Below are 19,571 nucleotides of genomic sequence, written 5' to 3' on the forward strand. Positions count from 1 at the left end.
TTTATAATTTTTTTAATTGTTATTTTCAGTTTTGCATCTTTTTGTCTAATTAATTTTATTTTTAATTTTATCATTTAATATTTAATTGATCTAATGATCTTAGTTATAAATTTAAAAAGCTAATGTAAGTTAATATTTTTTTATATATTTTATCATTTTATATTGTTTTTTTATTTTTTAAATATGTTTTATGATTTTTTTATTTTATTTTTATCTAATTGTCCCAATCTTGACATGTATTATGGATTTAATAAGTTAATTTGAGTTTACTTTATCTTTTTTATAAGGTTTTTATCTTAAAAATAATTTTAATATATTTTCAAATATTATATTTTATAAAAAAATATCAGGCCAGCGATATATCTCAAGTTAACGTCTAGTTTTACAACTAAATAGAAATTCCATTACTTTATTTACTATATTAAATCTAAAAATTTATTTATAACATCAGTCTATATAATTCTTTTATTCTTTTTTTTTTTCTTGTGAAAACTAAGTGCTTGGTTTACTTGGTTAGGCCTTGGCTTAACAACTAGGGTAATTTGACACAATCGACATGGTCTGTTTGCCGTTTTGCTTCATTTTTTTTTAATAATGTTTTAAAATTATTTTAACGTGATAAAATTAAAAAAAATTATTTTAATATATTTTATAGTATAATATTTTCTTAAAATTATCCTTTACTTACTTTCCAAACCGCCACGAAGAGTGTCCGAAATCGAATCCTTTCTGCTGCTGTAGCAGTCAGGTGTGTGCACGTGTTTTTCGAATCTATTTTTTCAGTCTTTCCTTGATAAATAAATAAGAATTAAGAAGCCGAGAGAGAAAGAGAGGTCACCATTTTTTATTTTGAGTCCTCGAGTTTTAAAAACTGCGCGTAAAATTGTGCGGTTGTTGAAACTTAAAAAGAGAGGGAGGAGGCGCACCGAGAGACAGAAAGTGAAGTCTCTGTTGAGCAGAGCAGTGACAGTGGAGAAAGTGAAGATGACGAGAAAAGGGAAGGAAGTAGTGATATCAACAAGCCTTAATCACAACAGTGCCGAAGATGTAGAAGAAGATGGCGGGTTCGATCACTCAAAAATCAATGGACGACCTTTCTCTCCTTTCCCAAGTTTCTCCTCTCGCAATGCTTCCTCTAAATACGACTTTGTCAAGGTCTGCGTTTTGCTCCCTGCAATTTTCTTCAAAACCTAAATAAACGATGAAAACCCTTTATTCAATTCAGTTGATTTTTGTTTGTGGTGGTATATATTTAATACAGGTGAAGGTGTGGTTAGGTGAAAACGCTGATCACTGCTATGTTTTATCAAGATTCCTGCTCAGCAGAATGTTGACTGTCACTAAGGTCTCAAATTATTTACTCTTTTTTTTAGAGATTGTGTTTGATGACGAAATTTTATGCTGATGGTAACAAGTAGTGTTAATTGTTTTTTGTCTCCGAGTTTCATTTTTGGTTATTCTAAGATTTTGGGTGATTTCAGATACCCAATCATGTTGCTATTAAAATTGCTCTTGAACTCAAGAAGCTGCTTATCGATAACAGCCTGCTCGATGTGTAATACCTATTCTAACTTTCCTTTCGTTTTTCTCTTTTTACCCTATGTGTTAGTGTTGGTGATAAATTTTTGGTTTTTCCTGAATTTTCAAGTAATGGTCAATCTCTTGCACTATTTTTGCAGCTCTCAGTCTGATTTGGAAGCCAATCTTTTCAAGGTACATGGCCTTTCCTTCTGTAATGTTACAATTCTTAGATGCCTGTGGATATCAAAGGGCATAATCTCCTATATTAGAGGAGTTTGGATTTGCCAGTTTCTTTCTTGTGACTGTCATGGAAGGACTGCACTAAACACTAGAACACTTTTGAGACTTTCTAAATATTGGATTTAGTTTCATTAGCCCTCCTTATACATAGGAGTCTATTTGCAGCTTATGGAGCGGCGGGGCTATGGAGAAGAGTACATAAATCATTACAAAATGATGACCAGGTAATTTAGAGTTCTATTCTCAGTAATCAGTATTCACTTGACTTTTGGCTGCTCAGAAGCACCTTCTTGACTTATTATCCTTTTCTTCATAAAAAAAAACAAATATAAAAGGTTTTTGCAGATTGTATGTTGAAAAAAAATTGATTTTTTTCCTGGTCATATCCTTTTAGATTTCACTATCAACGAGTGCCCTTGGTAATTCTTGTTTGTGGAACTGCCTGTGTTGGGAAGTCTACCATAGCTACCCAACTTGCACAACGGCTGAATTTGCCTAATGTCTTGCAGGTCCTTCCTTCCACCTAGCTTTGAAGAATTTTGCTTCCCTTATTTTCTTTTCATGTACCCACTCGTTTGGGTTCAATACTATGCCTCACATTTATGTTTTTTTTTTTATGTGACAGACAGATATGGTGTATGAATTGCTGCGAACATCAACTGAGTATGTGTATTTCATGCTTTCCATTTTTAATTCCATGGTTTCTAATGCCGATGTTAGAAGCATTTCTGTCTAGAGGAATTAAGAATATCAGAAGCATGCCAAGCTATCTAGCATGCTAAATGAAGAGCAAGAAAGGTTTTAATAAGGAAGATTCTTTTTGAAAAATGTATATTGTTGACTGGAAATAAGGACTCTGGAATTTATATATAACCAGGTTTCAATTTTTTTTTTTGACACTATATTGTTGTCTCTAGTATATGATATTGCATCCTACAATGAAGATTATTAGTCATGCTAGCTATCACTTAACCCTTTTTATTCTCTGGATCATATTAGATTACTCACTCTTCTCTTTTATCCGAGTTAGTGCACCATTGGCATCTACTCCTGTATGGGCACGGGAATTCAGCTCTTCTGAGGAGTTAATTACTGAATTTTGTAGAGAATGCAGAATTGTTCGTAAAGGTAGCCTGTCTGTTTTGTCATCTTTCTTCTTTGATCACCCTTCTTATCTGAAAAATTCCCCTTTTCCTTGCCTACCCATCTGATATTCGTAGTTTTAATTATTTAATGGATTTCAAAGATGATCTTTGTTATACTAGAAACTGTATTAATTTTGCTAGATGGTCTGCAAGTGCATGGGTTTTTGATTTGTTAAATAATGCTTACTTCATAGGTTTGGCTGGTGATTTGAAGAAAGCAATGAAAGATGGAAAGCCAATTATAATTGAGGTAAGGCTAATTTTCCATTTTATGCAGGTTGTCAATTAGATTGCACCATCAAAACTTCCAGTCGACACTTATTTCTTTGCTGTTAATATCCGCCCATCTGCTAAGATTCTAAAAATACCATACATCAAATGGTCTTATGATGCGATATCATGGGGGAGTAACAGACAGTGAGCTGGACAATTCTTTTGGAATTTGATGCATGGCATGAACATATTTGATCTGCATATTAAAAATCTGGCACTCATTGCTAAATTACTCTCAAATTGTACCCCTTTTTAATTTAGGATGGGTGGGAGCCTGTGTTCTGCGCATGCATGTGCATGTGTATCATAAATATTGTTCACATTACATTGGTTGGCTGTATAGTTTTTCAAAAAATACAGTCCCATTATATATAAAAAATGGAACATTGTCTGCATCTATTCATTGAAGCTTTTATTCTGTTAACGTTTGGGGTGTTTGTTATGGCTGTTATCATCCACAATCCTGTAAATGAAGTTTTGCTACAATAAGATGACCTCAGTAGGGAAAGATTGTGAGGATTTTGTAGAAGTGCGATACCATCAGAATGATTTTAATCTTTGGATAAAAAAACTGTAAAATTGTTTTATCAGCCTCCTTGCCAAGCATTCCTTTTGGGGATTTTGAGAGGGGAATTCTTTGTTTGGCCTTTAATGCCACGGGAGGGCCAATTTGTTTTGATTTTGTATCTCTTGCACTTTCTGCTAAGGATGATGTCTTATCCTGCTCCTCTCTTATCAATGATATTTTCTTACTTATCAAAGAAAAGAAGATGATCGGAAACTAATCAATGTTGAAAAGATGAGTAATTATGCCTTTAGTTATTCTCTAGGGGAGTCAGAAAAAATTGTAGTTCTGACTGGCTATTGATGATGTTGCCAAAGTCGAGGAAGTGGAAGAGGGGACTGTGTGTTCAGATCTAGTGCAATTAGGTTGTGATTAAATCCAATTATTGAAAAATGACTGTTAAACTGACTTGATAATGCCCAAGCGTTTTTAATGTAGAAACATGTTAGATGTTGAGATTCTTGTTATAATATTGAATGGCATGGTAATGTCTCCGAGCACTCCTATCTGATCTGCAGTTGTTTCTGACAAATAATGATAGGGGATACATTTGGATCCAAGCATTTACTTGATGGATGAAGAAAATAAGTTACCAGCTAAAATGCCAGAAAAATCTGAGACAAACACTGTGTCAGTGAGTCTGGATGATGATCCTGCAAGACAGTTGGAAAATAATTCTGTCAGTGAAAATAATACTGAAAATAGCAACTGCACTACGGGATATTTGACCTCAGAAGAAGGGAAATCTGTTAACCTGGTAAATAAAGTTGTGGATTCACAGGAATCTATAGATAAAGCTGGAAGCATTTCTGACAGTAAAGGTAATTATTTTTCTGGTTTTGATGACGAGTTCAATATTCTATTTAGTCTCTTCTAACTCATAAATTGTTTGATGACAAGTTTTGAATGCATGCATGAGTGACACGGGTGACAGTTTCCATTCCTGGATTTTTAGGTGAAACTATTAAGGATCTTGAGGGAGATAGAAAGACTTCTGTTAGCTTAAAATCTGGTCCTGAACCAATAATTATACCAATAGTTCTGAAGATGGCTGAATTTGACCACAAGGTTTGTACTTCTATTCTTGCTGTGTCAAAAGATTCTTCATATTCTTGATATAAACAGACGGTACTTGTTCCCATATCCGAATTATATCGTTCCACTTCCCTTCCCTCATTATTTACCAAATGGATGGTACTTATTCCTATATAGGAAATATATTTGTTCTAGTTCCCTTCCCTCATTATCTGTCACTTTCTGAAGGTTTCATATTTGAGGGTGTCTGACACAACTTTTGCCTATGCTTTTATGTGCTTTTCAAACGTGCTTTTGACTTGAAAAAGTATTAAATTAATGTTTTTTTTAGTGTTTTCTCATGGTTTTGATGTGCTGATGTCAAAAATAAAAAATAAAAAATAAAAAATAAAAAAAGTCTGAAAAAAATTTATTTTAATGCATTTTTAAACGTAAAACTATTTAAAAAAGCACCCTGCACTACAATCCCAAACACCCAATCTTGCATCCTTATTATTGGTCCCTTCTATCAATCTTTTCTTCCGTTGTGCAGGCATTACTTGAGGAGTGGATCTCAACACGTTCATTTAGTGATAAATGCCCTGCTGAGGTATCAAAGACTGCTGAGTTATTATTGTCATTTGCCTACGTCAAACTTAGGCAATCAACCAAGTTTTAATAAGTTAACAGAGTTAAATATTAGCAAACAATCAATGAGACAATCCATGGTTAAACTTGGATTTCCAAATCAGAGGTTTTACATTGTCAGGTACATATCCGGGGATGGATGTGTGGGAATTTAGGGGATGTGGGAGGCCACGTCATTGATCACCAATACCTTAACAGGCCTGGCTGAAAATGTGGTAAATTAGTTTTATTAGTAGAAGTAACATGGTTCTTCAATCAAATGCAAAAACAAAAACAGAATAATAAATCAAGCGATGGTCAATGACCCTGGTGAAGCACTTCCATTTTTTTAAAAAATTTTAAAGATAAAAGGCATTAGAAAATTCTGGCATGAAGGTTAGCAGGATGAAAGCAATGAACAGTAATAAGATCAGGCATTGATGGAAAATACAGTAAATCCTGGATGTATTTGGTGAGTGGGAAAGTGGATCAAAAGCAGCAAATTGCAAAAGCAACCAAGTGTTGCCAAGTTCAAATAATTCTAGATTGGATTAAGATAGCAAATAATAACTTCTCGTTTGCTCGCTAACACTTTTGTTTTGCTTAATCAATGGAAATTGGCTGGAAAACTCCTTATTCACTTCAACAAGTAAAAGTCTAGCTTAGTATTATTCCACTAACAAGCTTCTTGTTTCAACACATTGCTTGCTATTGAAACAAATCTAGAATATAAATTAAATTTTTTTTACTTATTGCAATATAAAGTTTGATGTTATATAGGTATTCCCAGAAATTGCTTTACTGTTATGTTTATGCTCTGGATGAATTCCTGGTAAAAAACTTATTGCAGTATCAAAGAGAAATGTTTATTCCACTTTGTTCTGGTAAAATGTGACGCAAGATTTTGTAGAAACAAGTTTTCAATTGATTCTTTTTTCTGTGTCGTTGTATTGATTGTTCGCTAATTTCACAAAAGTTCAATTGATTGTCTTGTTTTTTTTTTCTTTGAAAAAAATAGTTTGTTGAACTTTCTTCAGAATATGTTCATATATGATTTTTATTTTCAGGACAAAGATAGGTCAATTACCAATTTGAAAATCATTCAGGACTATCTCATCTCATTCAAGTCACAGGTTTGCTTCTTCATGTGTGTTTGTTAGTTGACAACATGCCATAGAGATTTGTAGTTTTGCTTCTTTATTAATAATTTGGCAATAATTGATTCTAAATATTAGAAACATTGTGATCAAAAGTTGGATTGAGATATTGATGAGAACAAGTTTTGCTTTGATGTCTTGTTTGTAGAGTTATTGTATTTTATTACATGACCAAGTGGCTAATTCGGATGTTAAATTCAAAGAAATCAGGTACATATTTTGTCAAATTGCAAGATGAAAATTATTGATGAAAAATGCGGGAACCTTTATTCATGGTATTATGTTATTGGGCTGGAGCAATAGACGATTCATGGAATTGTTGTCATGCTTGGGAAGTAACTTTTGATTTGGGCTGGAGAGCATTGGAGATGGTTGATTGAAATTGAAGTGAGCAGGCATAGGAACAGGGCTGACCGATTTATTTCAGTCGCATGATAATTGATACTTCTTTTCTGTTTGAAAGATGGGTGTAAATCCATGACGTGGTTCAGATATGCTCTTACAAGCAAGTTTATTTATGCTTCAAAGGAAGAAATGAAGAAAATAATTAAACTATCACAGAAATAATAGGGCAGTGACTGTATTTTATTATTAGTGTTATGGGTTTCTGAAATGTCATTCTACCAGTTGAGTGAGATCATACTTCTCAAAGTCTTAACTAGGTGTTTCAAAGTATATGAGCACCATTTTCTTTTTTCTCCTAAAATACATTGCATTTTTCATGGAACAGGGTCTGACAGTTGCCAATATATCAGCCACAACATTCCCTCAAACACTGGATTGGCTGCATGGCTATCTTCTTCAGGTAAATTTTACTGATCAGTTTTGTATAATTCTGAAATGTGTTGACCACTGAACATGATGTTCACCTGGAAAATTGGATGTGTTGGAGATTAACTAACTGTTCCGACATCACATTGCTGGTGTTCTCCCACATCAGCAAGGAATTTGAAAAGCTGCTGCCCTTGTGTGCGAGGCAGTTTATTTACTGCTTCATTATCCTCTGAATTTCTCCTTAGTTCTCCAATGACACCTCCTGAAGAGGTAGCATTTTGCTAAAGATTATGGGTTAGATTTGACAAAAATTATGAAGTATTGGTCTTTGATTGATTTTCTCTTCCATTTCTTTCCAATTTTTTGGACCGTAAGAAATAGCATTGAAGCATCAGGTGTCAGTTTTGTTGCCTTGTTTTTATTTCATTGAACATTAGAAAATGATCCCTCAACATTAGCAGTTGATTTTCTTCTAGTTTCTTCTTGACCTGCTTATCTTGTTTTTCTAAATCTCTTCTGCCCAATTGCTTTCACTATCCAGAGTATTGAGCAAGGCATTTCATCAGTGTCCAGTGAAAATGGTAGACAACCAGCTCAAAATTAGATTACCTGCGGATGTTAGCTTGAGCAGCTCAAAATTAGACAGGTATGAATGGGATCTTTGTGGTTGATTCGAATGCATGCAGGTGTAAAAATGCAATGCATTTTCAAATGCATCTAATTGATTTTGAATGAAAAGAAGAGTCCTACCAAAAAAAAATATTTACTGATCCTTGCCTAAATGCTGATTTAGTTGTCCAAGTTGCAAATCTGTCCCCGTGCAAAAATAAATAAACAAAAATATAAATATAAATAACATAAATAAAACCTGTCTGTCTTTGTTTGTACAAATGGGATATGCGTGTTTATTATCATCACGTCTTAAATGGTCATTCAGAATTCAGTTGCATGCTTTTGTCGAATAACACATGACCTATCTTTTGCTGAATTCACTTTTGACTTTTGTTGCTCATACGATTGCCTTATAGTTTTGTTCGCATGACTAGCTCTTGCACATTACCTGGTCTGCACGAATGGCTTTTACCTGCGCAGCCTTAGTTTTGTCCTCTTACACACAGTATGCACTTGATGCAGAATTTCGAGGAACAGCTATTTAGCATTAGTCGCTGAAAGCAACTATACAGATGCAGTAGCTGAAAGCAAATTGAAGAGCTTAGCGCAGAGACCTTCAACCCTTGTAAGATGTAAACTTATCAGGCTATGGGAAAGCTACTATCAGACCATGAAACTTCATGTGATGGCAGCATTTGCAACTTTTCGAAGCTGCCTCATGTGGTGGACCAAACTATTTTGAGGGTATTCCAGATCTTGGCTACCCCGTATAAAACTGGACACGTGTCTAGTAAATTTTCCCGAATCTAAAGTTATGATTGTTTTGCTTTTGATGTTTCCAGACTTCTCCGTGATCTTTAATTTGTATATCTAGTTTATAAACATATTTGTAACACATTCCATGTCGTATTGCAATAAAAAATGTTTGCATTAAGCACACCGACAAAACCAGCATACACAGACATTAACATTGTTAATAAGCATCAAATAGTTGATGCCGACAAGCTAATTTAGCCTGGTAAAGTGGATTAAAAACGATTCATGACAGGCAGAAAGTTTGTCTCATGACACGATAGTTCGTCAAATAAATACCGAACAAGTTGTATAACATTTTGTCACTGAGCTTTTCCCCTTCGTACCAAATGAATTATGACACGACCTCTGGCTCACAAGTCAAGCATGCAAGGAATAAGGAGGAGCAACAGAAACCCCATTTTGTACCCCCACTTTGCAGTGCAGGAACTAATAATCAAATCTCAAAATAAATAAATGAGTTGAGCAATGGGGAGACAGTATTTTCCCTCAAACCCAGCCTTCTCTCTCCCATCATAAAAATGAAACCATTCTTGCCTTAACGGTGGCATTCCATTTATTCAAGAGAATCTGTGTGTTTCCTTTACGTATCGTAGTTGATCACTCACTCTTAAATGCGTCTGTCTTATCGTCGATGCGATATCATGGTGGAGAAACTTGAATATGTCTCCCATTATGATATCTGTGGATTTCTTTGTTTTATTAATTATTAATGTTGGTATTCGACCAATTTATACATATTTTCATTAATTTTATGAGTTTTAAAATTAATAATCACATTCTTTTGTGAAACTCGAATAATTATTTTTATAAAGGAACCATTGAACTACACCTAGAATTATATTTGTGGATTTCTTGCACTGATGGGATGCCGATCTTGTTTAGTCCAAATATTTATTTTCTATTTGACTTTACTTTTATGTTCTCTGTGAGTGCAAATATACCATTCCATATATGTGTTTGATTGTCTACTCTATTTTAGTGTTATTCCGATGATGATGACAGCCTCTCCATTTTTATCACTCCCATAAAAAAATGTTGGCTCTTTTGGTTTTATGTGATTAGCTTTATAGAGATACATTTCACGTTTATTTTTTATTTTTGAAGGTATCTAGCTTTTCTCTCCCAAGTTTTCTGTAATCATGAATGCCTTGCTATTCTAAATTAAACTTCTAATCTTCTTGCCTGCTTATGCACCAAGAACAGATTTAATACATCAGTTTGTGGCCTCTAGCTACTCTAAAGCATCCTGTTCAGTTAAGTGCATGTTTTCTGAAACAATTCACACACAGATACAATTCCATGCAACCGTTAGTTATATTCTTAAGGCAGTTAATTAATTTTTGTGGAATTTCAGAGATTTTAATTATGAGAACCGTCTTTTTTTTTTCCCAGTCTGGTGTGGGAACGACTCGAAGAGCTACTTTTATAAGCTTCTATGGACATTTGGAAACTGTTCTTTGTTGCACTTATGCCAGTTTTGAAGGTGCTCCTGCTCACTGCTGTTGGCGTATTTCTTGCAATAGAGCGCGTGGGTATTTTGGGGACAGGTGCACGAAATCATTTGAACAACGTAAGTATTTGTTTGGTTCTGTTGCTTCTCTCTCTATCTGTTTGTATACACACTAGAAAAAACAATGGAGCTTTTATTCGTCTCGAGGGAAGATTTAGTTCATAAACTATGACTCTTGTCAGCAAATTTTCTTAATATCGAGGGGTTTAGTTGAACTAGTCTAATTCTAGACTATTTTCTAAAAATTACCGGTTCGAGTTTTATAAGTTTCAGGACTACTGGAGACTTATATTATTATTAATTTAAAGATTTATAGAATTAGTCAAGGTATGTATAAATTTATCCAAACAATCATATTAATAATAAAAAAACTTTCTTAGGGATTTTGAACACAGAATTTAGTCAACAATTTCCGTTGTAACAATTTTCTAAATGCAGAAATTAAGTGTTGAGAATCATACATGGCAATAGCTTTATCCGATACATCATTTAGATTCATGCCATCTAAATACAATACAAGACACTTTCTTCAGGGCAGGACAAATTTTCATACTGTTCCAAATGAATGGTTGATTATTGACTATGATTGTATACTGATTATTTCTATTTTTTAAGCTACGTATACCATGGATAAAACCAGGATTTTTAAGCTCTAAAGTTATCGTCCAAAACTATAGAGAAATAGAGAAGACTCTAGTATTTTTTTGTAAATTAAGTTTGTAATTCAATAATCCTCTAGAAAAAAGAGCCTACTATGCCGCTTGAATATATAAAAAATATCCTAATAAGTAAAATAATAATTAAACTAAAAGTTCTAATCTTTTAAAACTTCTATACTAAATTTAGGTGTATTCATGAACTTGGATGAAGCTATCTTCTTTACTTCTGGGTAATATGACTTTTTAAAACATTATTATCAAACTTTCAGCTTGATTCAACAATCAAATTATGAGTTATGAGTCCATACTTCTTCTTGAACTTTGAGCTAAGACTTTTGTTAAGCGCTCCACCTTAGGCTTCCCCACTTGAGAAGAATATGTACTTCAAATATAATAATTTTGATTTCCTATCAAGTGCATGTTGAAAAACATCCGAAAGTTTTCTCACTACATCATCAACATTTTTTGTAGTTCATTTTACCTTTGAGTTTCTGATTGTGTCATTACTAAACTCTGATCCTATAAATTCATTCTCCAAGGCTCAATCCCGACTTCTTGACTTGTTGGTATATTCCTTATGCAAGCATTTTCCATTATTTTTTGTAAGGAAGAATTTTGTGGATTTGTTAGTATTTCTACTTCTTTCACTTACTATTTAATTTTCTGAACCATGATTCCAGTTCCACAATCTTTTTTTTCATGGAGAGTAATGCAATTCATGTCTGATTGTGCTTTTCAAACTTTTCTTCGAGGATTGCCCGATTTGAAGGAATTTTCTTTTCTTTTAGTACTTCAAGACATTGAGAATTAATACATGATACTAATTTAAGAACTTCCTTAATTTCTCCTTCACCATTGATAGATAAAACATTGATAGACAAAACAATGTTTACATTAATATTGTTGTTATTTTTGTTACTAGTATAATGTTGAAACAATCTATTTTAAAGAGACGATATGTCTTCTAAGTTTCTTCTCCTTGTTATTTGAGAAGATTGAACATAAGACAAATAATAATAATAATAATAATCTAATTGCTTACCTATTTAGTATGAAGTTTCTTCATATATTGCACAAACTCTAAAATTAATAATTATCTCAAAGCTTGCTATGATGGAATTAAGGCCTTACTAGTACAAGTTTTTTTTATAACAAAGAAAGCATGTGAATGACAAGTCCTATTTTTTTTATAACAAAAAATCTTTTTGAAATAAAAGTAAACTTCCAACTCTAACAACTAATTAATGAATCTTTTATTTAAAAAATTCCATCAAAGAAAGTAATTTTATTAAAATTAGAAATGTTTCAAAAAAAAAGATTGATTGCAAGTTAAGTCTCTTGTACTTCGCCTTTCATAAACACCATTATCTATACGAACATGATGTCTATATGAGTTTTTATAAATGGATCTAGGGTTTGGTTAGCTTTGAGGTAAATCTCTAAGCACATCTCTCTCCTCTTCTTGATCCTTATTTGTGCCTCTCATTAGTCGAACTAAATATTTCAAGCTATTCAATATTGTTGTCATTGTTTGCTCTAAACAACCTAGCTTATGCAATTGGATTCCTTATGTTGCCTCTTGAGCCCACACAGTATGCCATAAAGCTTACAATCTTATATCATGGGGTGAGTTGCTATTGTATTCATCCATCAAACATGTCAACCTACTCTAATACTAACTGACATGTATATAGTGTGGATAAAATCTACAATTTTCAAGTTCTAAATTTATAGACTAAAACTAAGAAAACTCTAATATTTTCTAAAAAGTTTGTAATTTAATGATTTTTCAAAAGAAAAAAAGTGTGCAATGCTGTTTAAATACAAGAAAAATATTATAATTAGTAAAATTCTAATTAAATTAAGAGCCTTAACCTAAAGAAAAAGTGTCCAAATATAACAAGGAAAATAAAGAAAAATCATGAGGAGTAAATTTTGAGCTAAATTTAAATATGTTTCTAGACTCCGATGAAGTTGTCTTCTTAAATTTAGTGTTAACAAGGTTTTTAGAATGTTTTGGTAAAATTTCAACTAGATCAAAACTTATAAATTGATTTTGTTAGAAAAATTATTTGATGAGTCCAGACTATTTGTTAACCTTTGAGCTAGGACTTTTATTACACGCACCGAATCCGTTTTTAGACTTGTGTAACAACATTATTCATTTCAAGAATGAAAACTTTTTTTTTCTTTGCTTGATACAAGCTGGTGGGGGTGGAGTGGTGGGGTGAATACATTTTTTTCAGTTTTTCCTTGCTGTATTGCTCTGATTGATGCATTGAACATTCTGAATTCCGTATGACTGTAATGTGTATTTTTAAACTCAATTGTTGTGCAGCTTGTGTTTTATGTCCTGAGTCCAGCACTTGTTGGGAGCAGCTTGGCAAAATTCGTAACATTAAGAAGCTTGCTTGAGCTGTGAGTTTCTCTGGCAAATTTTTTTGGGGCTAATTGCTTTCATTGTGGCATTCTTTTCTTTTTTTTTTCCTGCTGGTTTCTTAAATCCAACTTTGGTTGAATTATGCAGGTGGTTCATGCCACTAAATGTTCTCATCACCTTTATCATTGGCTCAGTGCTTGGATGGTTGCTTGTAAAAATTACCAATGCTCCTAAACGTATGCGGGGCATGATCGTGGGATCTTGTGCTGCAGGTAAGCTTTATTATATTTGGCTAGTTGAAGGTATGTCTGCAGATCTTGAGTGTCCTTTCCAGTTTACATTTTCACAAAATATTGGTCTTCAAGAAAAAACAAAGGTCTGAATAAGTTAGTTCACTGGCATTGGGTATCAGTAGTCAAGTCAGAATCTTCAGGTCTGATGATATGCCATTTAACAGATGATCCTTCCAACGCAAACAAATAATTTTTTTTCCTTTTTTTCCCCTCCCTACTCAGCCCTCTCCTTCTGTCTTTCCTAGCTTAGAAAAGAGGCTGATGTGCCCTTCTCTGGTATTGAATCAAGCAGAAATGCATTTCTACCATTTACGCTCCCATCTCACACCTTCATGCTTCTTTCTTTGGCTATTATATGCTGTGATGAAACGCTTGGGATGCTATAATCAAATTACACATGCCTATATATCACTCATCGATATTCGGTAGTATTTCACTTTCTCAGCTATTTTTTTTTTTTAAAAAAAAAACTCTCTTGAAAGATACTAGAACACCAATTGAGGACAAGGAGGTAACCTAGAAGACAGTACATCATTCCAGTTCGTGCCAAGATTTTCAGCTGTAGTAATATAATGCTCGGTTTCTCAAAATCCTTATAAAATAATATTTATAGACCTCCATTATATCAGTTTATGTTATAAGGTGAAGAGTTTGTAGTTAGTGGAACTACAAGTTCCTAGTAGTGCGTGGAGTTCCAGGTAAGTTGTTGGTAATCATCATTAGTTATGGTGACTTGTTGTGTCTTTGATGAAGAGATTAGAGTTTAATAAGCGTTGACAGCTTACTAGAAACGATGTGTTGTATAAAAATCTTGGTGGGCGCCCATGGATATTGGTCACCACCGAATATGAGAAAACATTGATAAAATATTCTGTTGAGAAGCTATCTACCATTTACTCCGTCCACTAATTTACTGATGAAAATGTTTTATTTAAAAATTATTAGTTTAAGTCTTATAAATTTTATAATTATTAAAAATTTATATAATTATTAATTTTAAAATTTATAAAATTAATTAAAATATATATAAACTGATTTAAATATATAAAAAAAAATATCAGGACAGAAATTTGTTATCCGCAAACATTACAAATTACCCATGAAATAAAATGTACTAACCACAATATTCTGGTAGTGAGTGCGCACAATGTTGTTCTGACTTTTCAAAGTTTAAAAAAATATATTGAGGTACATACCTAGAGCCAGGTAATGGATCGAGGCCGAGGGTGAGGAGGCTATTCAAGCCTGGCGTGAAAGACTAGAATTATATGGTTTTTTTCTTCTTCAAATTTTGTGCCCCATCAAAACTCAAAGATCTTCAATTAATTAGAAAATAGAATGTTTGACAAATTGTTTGGAATCTTACCTTTCTATAAATCATCTTAGAGATTTTCATAATTGCATTCAGCCGTATAATTGCCTATTTTGTGCTATTAACACAGAATTTCACATTTTGATGAAATAATATAACTACAAATTTATATATATATATATATATATATATATATAAAATAATACAGTTTATACTCATCATTATTTCAAAACATAATACATAAAAAAATCATGATTAAATAACACAACATTAAATAAATATTGCATTTATAAAATGCAATTTCTTTACAAAACACCACATTAAAAAGAAAGGCTAGGATTTAATTTTGTAATATATAATAATTTGGAATTATGATAGGATAAGTTGTCGCAATTCAAAATCATGATAAACTAAAATGATGATATTTCATAAGTTTGTTTTTTATCCTACTATGCTATTAGCCAATATTTTTAATTTATCATGCTAGTTTTTTTCTAATTTAAATCCATATAATTATGTTGGGAACCTCTTCTACCCATCGTAGAAATTAATTTCAGATGCTCTAAAGTGGTTGCGTCTTCCATAGGCACGGATGCTAGTGGAATAGGTGGGTAATTCTTGTAACAAAATCTTCAACTTTTTTTTTTTTTTTAAATTTGAGGAAACCCCAACTCCTGCACATTTTGAGCCCAGGTTCACACCTCAAACACTTGTCATAGATTTATGTGGTGGATGATGCAGATTTGAGGGCCTGGCTTATTAATATTTAGGACTTCAAGTAATGACTAATCATATTAAACTCTTCATGCTATATATAGTTTATACATTACACGGTTTAATTTTATTTTTTCATTTAAATTTGCTTGAGAGGATTTGTGTTTTCTAGTTATTTGCTAAGTCGATGCCGCCGGATAATTTCTAAAATTTATTTCTTTTTATTTAGTTATTTTATAATTAAAATAGATATTTGTACGAAATGTAATAATTTAAATTCCAAAAAAGAAATATTTTGTTAGAAGAAATCTCTTTTTATTTTATTTATTTATATTTTTTTATTTGAATAATTTTTTTTATTAGTATGATACTTTTTGAATGAAAAGTGATGTTAATTAAAATAAAGGCTTGTAAAAAATTTAGTCTAAAAATATATATCTTTTCGATCTAAACCGTATTTCATTATTAATGCTTTTTTTTTCAACAAAAATATATTTTTTTAATTAGAAGTATTACAGTTGAAATAAAAACTTATCGTGATTTTAAAAATAAATTTTAATAAAATAATGTTTCGATGTTGTGTGTGTGTGATTAAAAGGAAAAAAACTAATTGTTATAAAATCATATAAAAATATTTTAAAAAATAAGAAAAAACTATTTTCATTAAATATTCACGAGCATATTCTAAAAATATTTTAGCAAATTAGGTATATAATAATTAAAAATTAATTGTTAATATAATTATAAAAATCTATAATATTATTTGAAAACCATGACAAATTGAATAATAATTTAAATATTATTTCAATTATCTTATTTAGAGTGCATTTTGAATAAAATAAAATAAAAACAATTTTTGAAAAAAGAGATGTAAAAGTATAAAAAAAGATCAGGAGGTTAGACCCACATATCTAACTTGTTTTTTTTAGCTATCCACTTTTAATAAATAAATAAATTGGTGATGTGTTATCATATTAGGATGCATTATTTATTAATTCAAATTTTGACCATCAAATGTTCAAGTTTTTAGATTTTAAAATCTATTTTTAACTGATATCAAATGAAAAACTCTTACAAACATCATAAAAACCACATCAAACTCATTTCTAACCTTATCATAAAAAAACTCTTCAAGAAGTTAAAAAATCTAAAATTTAAAATTAAACAAAAAAAACTTTCTGAACCGGCAATCTATTTTTTCTGCGAAGATTAAAGTTTCAAATCACCCTAATAAAATTCTTTAGGCAAGATAAATTTATTGACAATAAAATTGATTTTAATTATAATTGCAAACCGACATGTTTTTCTCTTTCTTTTTTATAATGACTTTTCTTTTAAATTTAAGGGCTAAAACATTAAATAAATGAAGTTTAGGATATATATATAAAATCTTAATATATAAAATATCAACAACATAACACAAACATGCAATGCAAGAATGAAATTGAAAAAAAATGATGAATTTATTTTTAAAACAAGCATTGTTCGCCCACAGTAACAAACAGTAAAAGAACATATTATTTTAATGTTATTGCATAAATTTTACTCACCGTATCTCTGCTCATGAAAATTAATTGACACCAATCCAATCCAATAAGACCAATAAATGATCAGACGTCCACGTGTCACCTCATAATTGAAACTACCTCAGCTTTACTGCTATAAGTGGATATTATATGATGATATGATAGGATGGATATCGATGTGAACAGGAAATCTGGGCGCCATTCCTCTCATACTGATCCCAGCTGTCTGCAAGGAAAAAGGAAGTCCATTTGGAGATTCTAATTCCTGTAACACGCGCGGTCTGGCATATGCTTCGCTCTCTATGGCTGTATGGCTACATTTTCAAACTTGAACTTGATTTAAAAATGGTGGTGGTAGGGAACTGGGATTCGTAAACCTCCTTCCAATCTTACTTTTATGTTTCAGATTGGTGCCATCTATCTGTGGTCATATGTGTACCATATTGTGCGTGTATATTCATCAAGTAAGTATTCTGATGAACCCAAACTGGATGAATTGCCGAAGGGTGCGGAGTCTGCTGGAGAAACAACAGAAAACCTTCCAAAATGCCGCACAGGGCCCCTCCTCCCTTTAAAAGAGCCCTCGCTTGAAGAGGGTCATATGGAGCGCTTGGAGCTTGATTGTGTAGTGCCACAGGAGAAGGCCAAGGTCATTTGAAATTTGAATATTTACCTTCATTTTTTCAGTGCTTTCTTATCTATTTCAATATATTGTTTATGTTCATTATGAGCACATTTTCGTTCTGAAGGTAAATAAAATGTTCTTTAAAAGAAATCTTCATCCTACCTGTCAATATTTCTTGACAGGAGCCATTTCCGAGGAACGTTAAGCAGGGATTTCAGAAGGTTATAAAGGAACTCAACTTGAGGAGATTGTTTTCGCCTATAATTAACGGAGCGGTATGCTAATCTGCGCTTTGTACATGCCTGGTTTATTCTTGAACAGCATTGATCTTTGAAGAACATTTATGGAGACATTTTCGTGAAGCAGGCATTAATAAGCAGCTTGCGAATTTTTTTTTCTACAGTTTCTTGGTCACGTTAAAAAATCTTGAAATTTTCTACACTAAAGTATAAAATGCCAGATTGACACCCTTTACTGCTTCATTTTTATAGATTGTTGGATTTATTATTGGTGTCGTCCCCCCGTTCCAAAAAGCCTTTATTGGTGACAATGCCCCTCTTCATGTGGTCGAAGACTCCGCGTACTTTCTCGGGTCAGTATCCGATTTTGATGATACGAAGATTCCCAAGCAACCAAAAATGTTATGTTAGTTTAATTTTCAGCTACCTAACAAGTTTCCCCTGGCATTCCTTTCATGTTTGCAGGGAGGCAGCCATTCCATCTGTCACTTTGATCATGGGAGCAAATCTTCTGGAGGGTAAGCGTGATCGTTTTGATTTATGTCAAGATCCCTCCTTCTTTCACAAGTTGAATTGTTGAGAGATGGAAACAATGATCACCATTGATGTCCTTAGGTTTGAAAGGGTCAAAGGTGCCGCTCATGGTGATTATCGGTATAGTAGCAGTCCGGTATATTATCTTGCCAATTTCGGGAGCTCTTATCATTAAATATGCAGTCCGTTTTGGCTTGTTGCACTCTGACCCGCTGTATCAGTTTGTTCTTCTGCTTCAATTTGCACTTCCTCCAGCAATCGGCATAGGTCTGTTAATTATGATTAGAGAATTATATGCCTTACTGCTACAAGATCCACGCAATGCTCCACCATGTTCATGTGTTTTGGTATTAACTCGATTTGTTTCTCTCTTGTTGTTTTGGCCTTGACTTGGCAGGTACGATGACCCAGTTGTTTGGAGCTGGCCAAACCGAATGCTCTGTGATCATGCTATACACCTATTCCTTGGCCACCATTTCACTAACACTTTGGTCAGCGTTCTTCATCTGGTTTGTCAGATAATTGCCACCTGCCTCTTTGATCTCTTTCGACATGATGATCAGTCAATGCATTATCAGCTAGCAGAGTTGCTTCATTAGTTTTCTGCAAATACGCACGTAAATAAAGAGATTACGCACTGTATCTCAAGGTTTTAAAACAGGACATTAATATCAAAATTTGCTGCAAGTATATTATACAAATGCAATAAGAAAAACAAATCCTTGTACTTTTAATTATCGTTTTGATGAGTATCTTAGTACTCTTTTCCTCTTTCTTTTTTTAATTTATTTAAATTGAAATTTAATAAAATCTTAATTAATACATAATGCTATATTTTTTTGTGCCCTCACCAAACCTCCAAAGCACATGAAGTACAAATTGCCACTTTTAACCCGTGGAGGTAATACTGGCATTGTGCGATCATAAATCCCACGCTATAAACTCACAGGCAACCGTGTAAGTTTTTCAACTCACGTTAATTCCTCCAAGCAATTCTTTTTTGAACTTTCCTCACTTTCAAAGAGCGCCCATACA

The 19,571-nt window shown here is 32.6% G+C and overlaps 2 protein-coding genes across 3 annotated transcripts; both read left to right on the forward strand.

Moving 5' to 3' along the window:
* The first annotated feature begins 723 nt into the window (after positions 1-723).
* LOC133700499 (uncharacterized) lies at positions 724-8,865 on the forward strand. Of its 2 annotated transcripts, none has more exons than XM_062124043.1 (16): positions 724-1,155; positions 1,262-1,345; positions 1,482-1,555; positions 1,680-1,713; positions 1,927-1,985; positions 2,156-2,270; positions 2,387-2,424; positions 2,792-2,889; positions 3,101-3,156; positions 4,286-4,565; positions 4,679-4,812; positions 5,312-5,368; positions 6,453-6,518; positions 7,273-7,347; positions 7,858-7,962; positions 8,451-8,865. In XM_062124043.1, exons 1-15 carry the CDS (start codon positions 985-987, stop codon positions 7,918-7,920), a joined length of 1,404 nt encoding a protein of 467 aa, XP_061980027.1. In that variant the 5' UTR covers positions 724-984; the 3' UTR covers positions 7,921-7,962; positions 8,451-8,865. The 2 variants fall into 2 exon arrangements, with proteins under 2 accessions (XP_061980027.1, XP_061980029.1); XM_062124045.1 differs by having other exon boundaries at positions 746-1,155; positions 4,700-4,812.
* A 3,451-nt stretch (positions 8,866-12,316) lies between these two features.
* LOC133701949 (protein PIN-LIKES 3-like) lies at positions 12,317-19,270 on the forward strand. Its single transcript, XM_062126145.1, has 11 exons — positions 12,317-12,332; positions 12,463-12,539; positions 13,252-13,331; positions 13,441-13,565; positions 17,325-17,446; positions 17,545-17,787; positions 17,946-18,038; positions 18,255-18,355; positions 18,468-18,520; positions 18,618-18,803; positions 18,934-19,270. The coding sequence occupies exons 1-11, from the start codon at positions 12,317-12,319 to the stop codon at positions 19,056-19,058; spliced, it is 1,221 nt and encodes a 406-aa protein (XP_061982129.1). The 3' UTR covers positions 19,059-19,270.
* The last annotated feature ends 301 nt before the right edge of the window (positions 19,271-19,571 follow it).

The sequence above is a fragment of the Populus nigra genome, chromosome 8 (assembly GCF_951802175.1).
Source record: "Populus nigra chromosome 8, ddPopNigr1.1, whole genome shotgun sequence".
Lineage (NCBI taxonomy): Eukaryota > Viridiplantae > Streptophyta > Magnoliopsida > Malpighiales > Salicaceae > Populus > Populus nigra.

Excerpts from the sequence above, each read along its gene's own strand:
- LOC133700499 (XM_062124043.1), top strand. The coding sequence starts at position 985 with ATGACGAGAAAAGGGAAGGAAGTAGTGATATCAACAAGCCTTAATCAC. Across the intron at positions 2,890-3,100 it reads ATGCAGAATTGTTCGTAAAG|GTTTGGCTGGTGATTTGAAG; the intron begins GTAGCCTGTCTG and ends CTTACTTCATAG. Across the intron at positions 3,157-4,285 it reads GAAAGCCAATTATAATTGAG|GGGATACATTTGGATCCAAG; the intron begins GTAAGGCTAATT and ends AAATAATGATAG.
- LOC133701949 (XM_062126145.1), top strand. Across the intron at positions 13,332-13,440 it reads TTAAGAAGCTTGCTTGAGCT|GTGGTTCATGCCACTAAATG; the intron begins GTGAGTTTCTCT and ends TGAATTATGCAG. Across the intron at positions 18,356-18,467 it reads GACTCCGCGTACTTTCTCGG|GGAGGCAGCCATTCCATCTG; the intron begins GTCAGTATCCGA and ends TCATGTTTGCAG.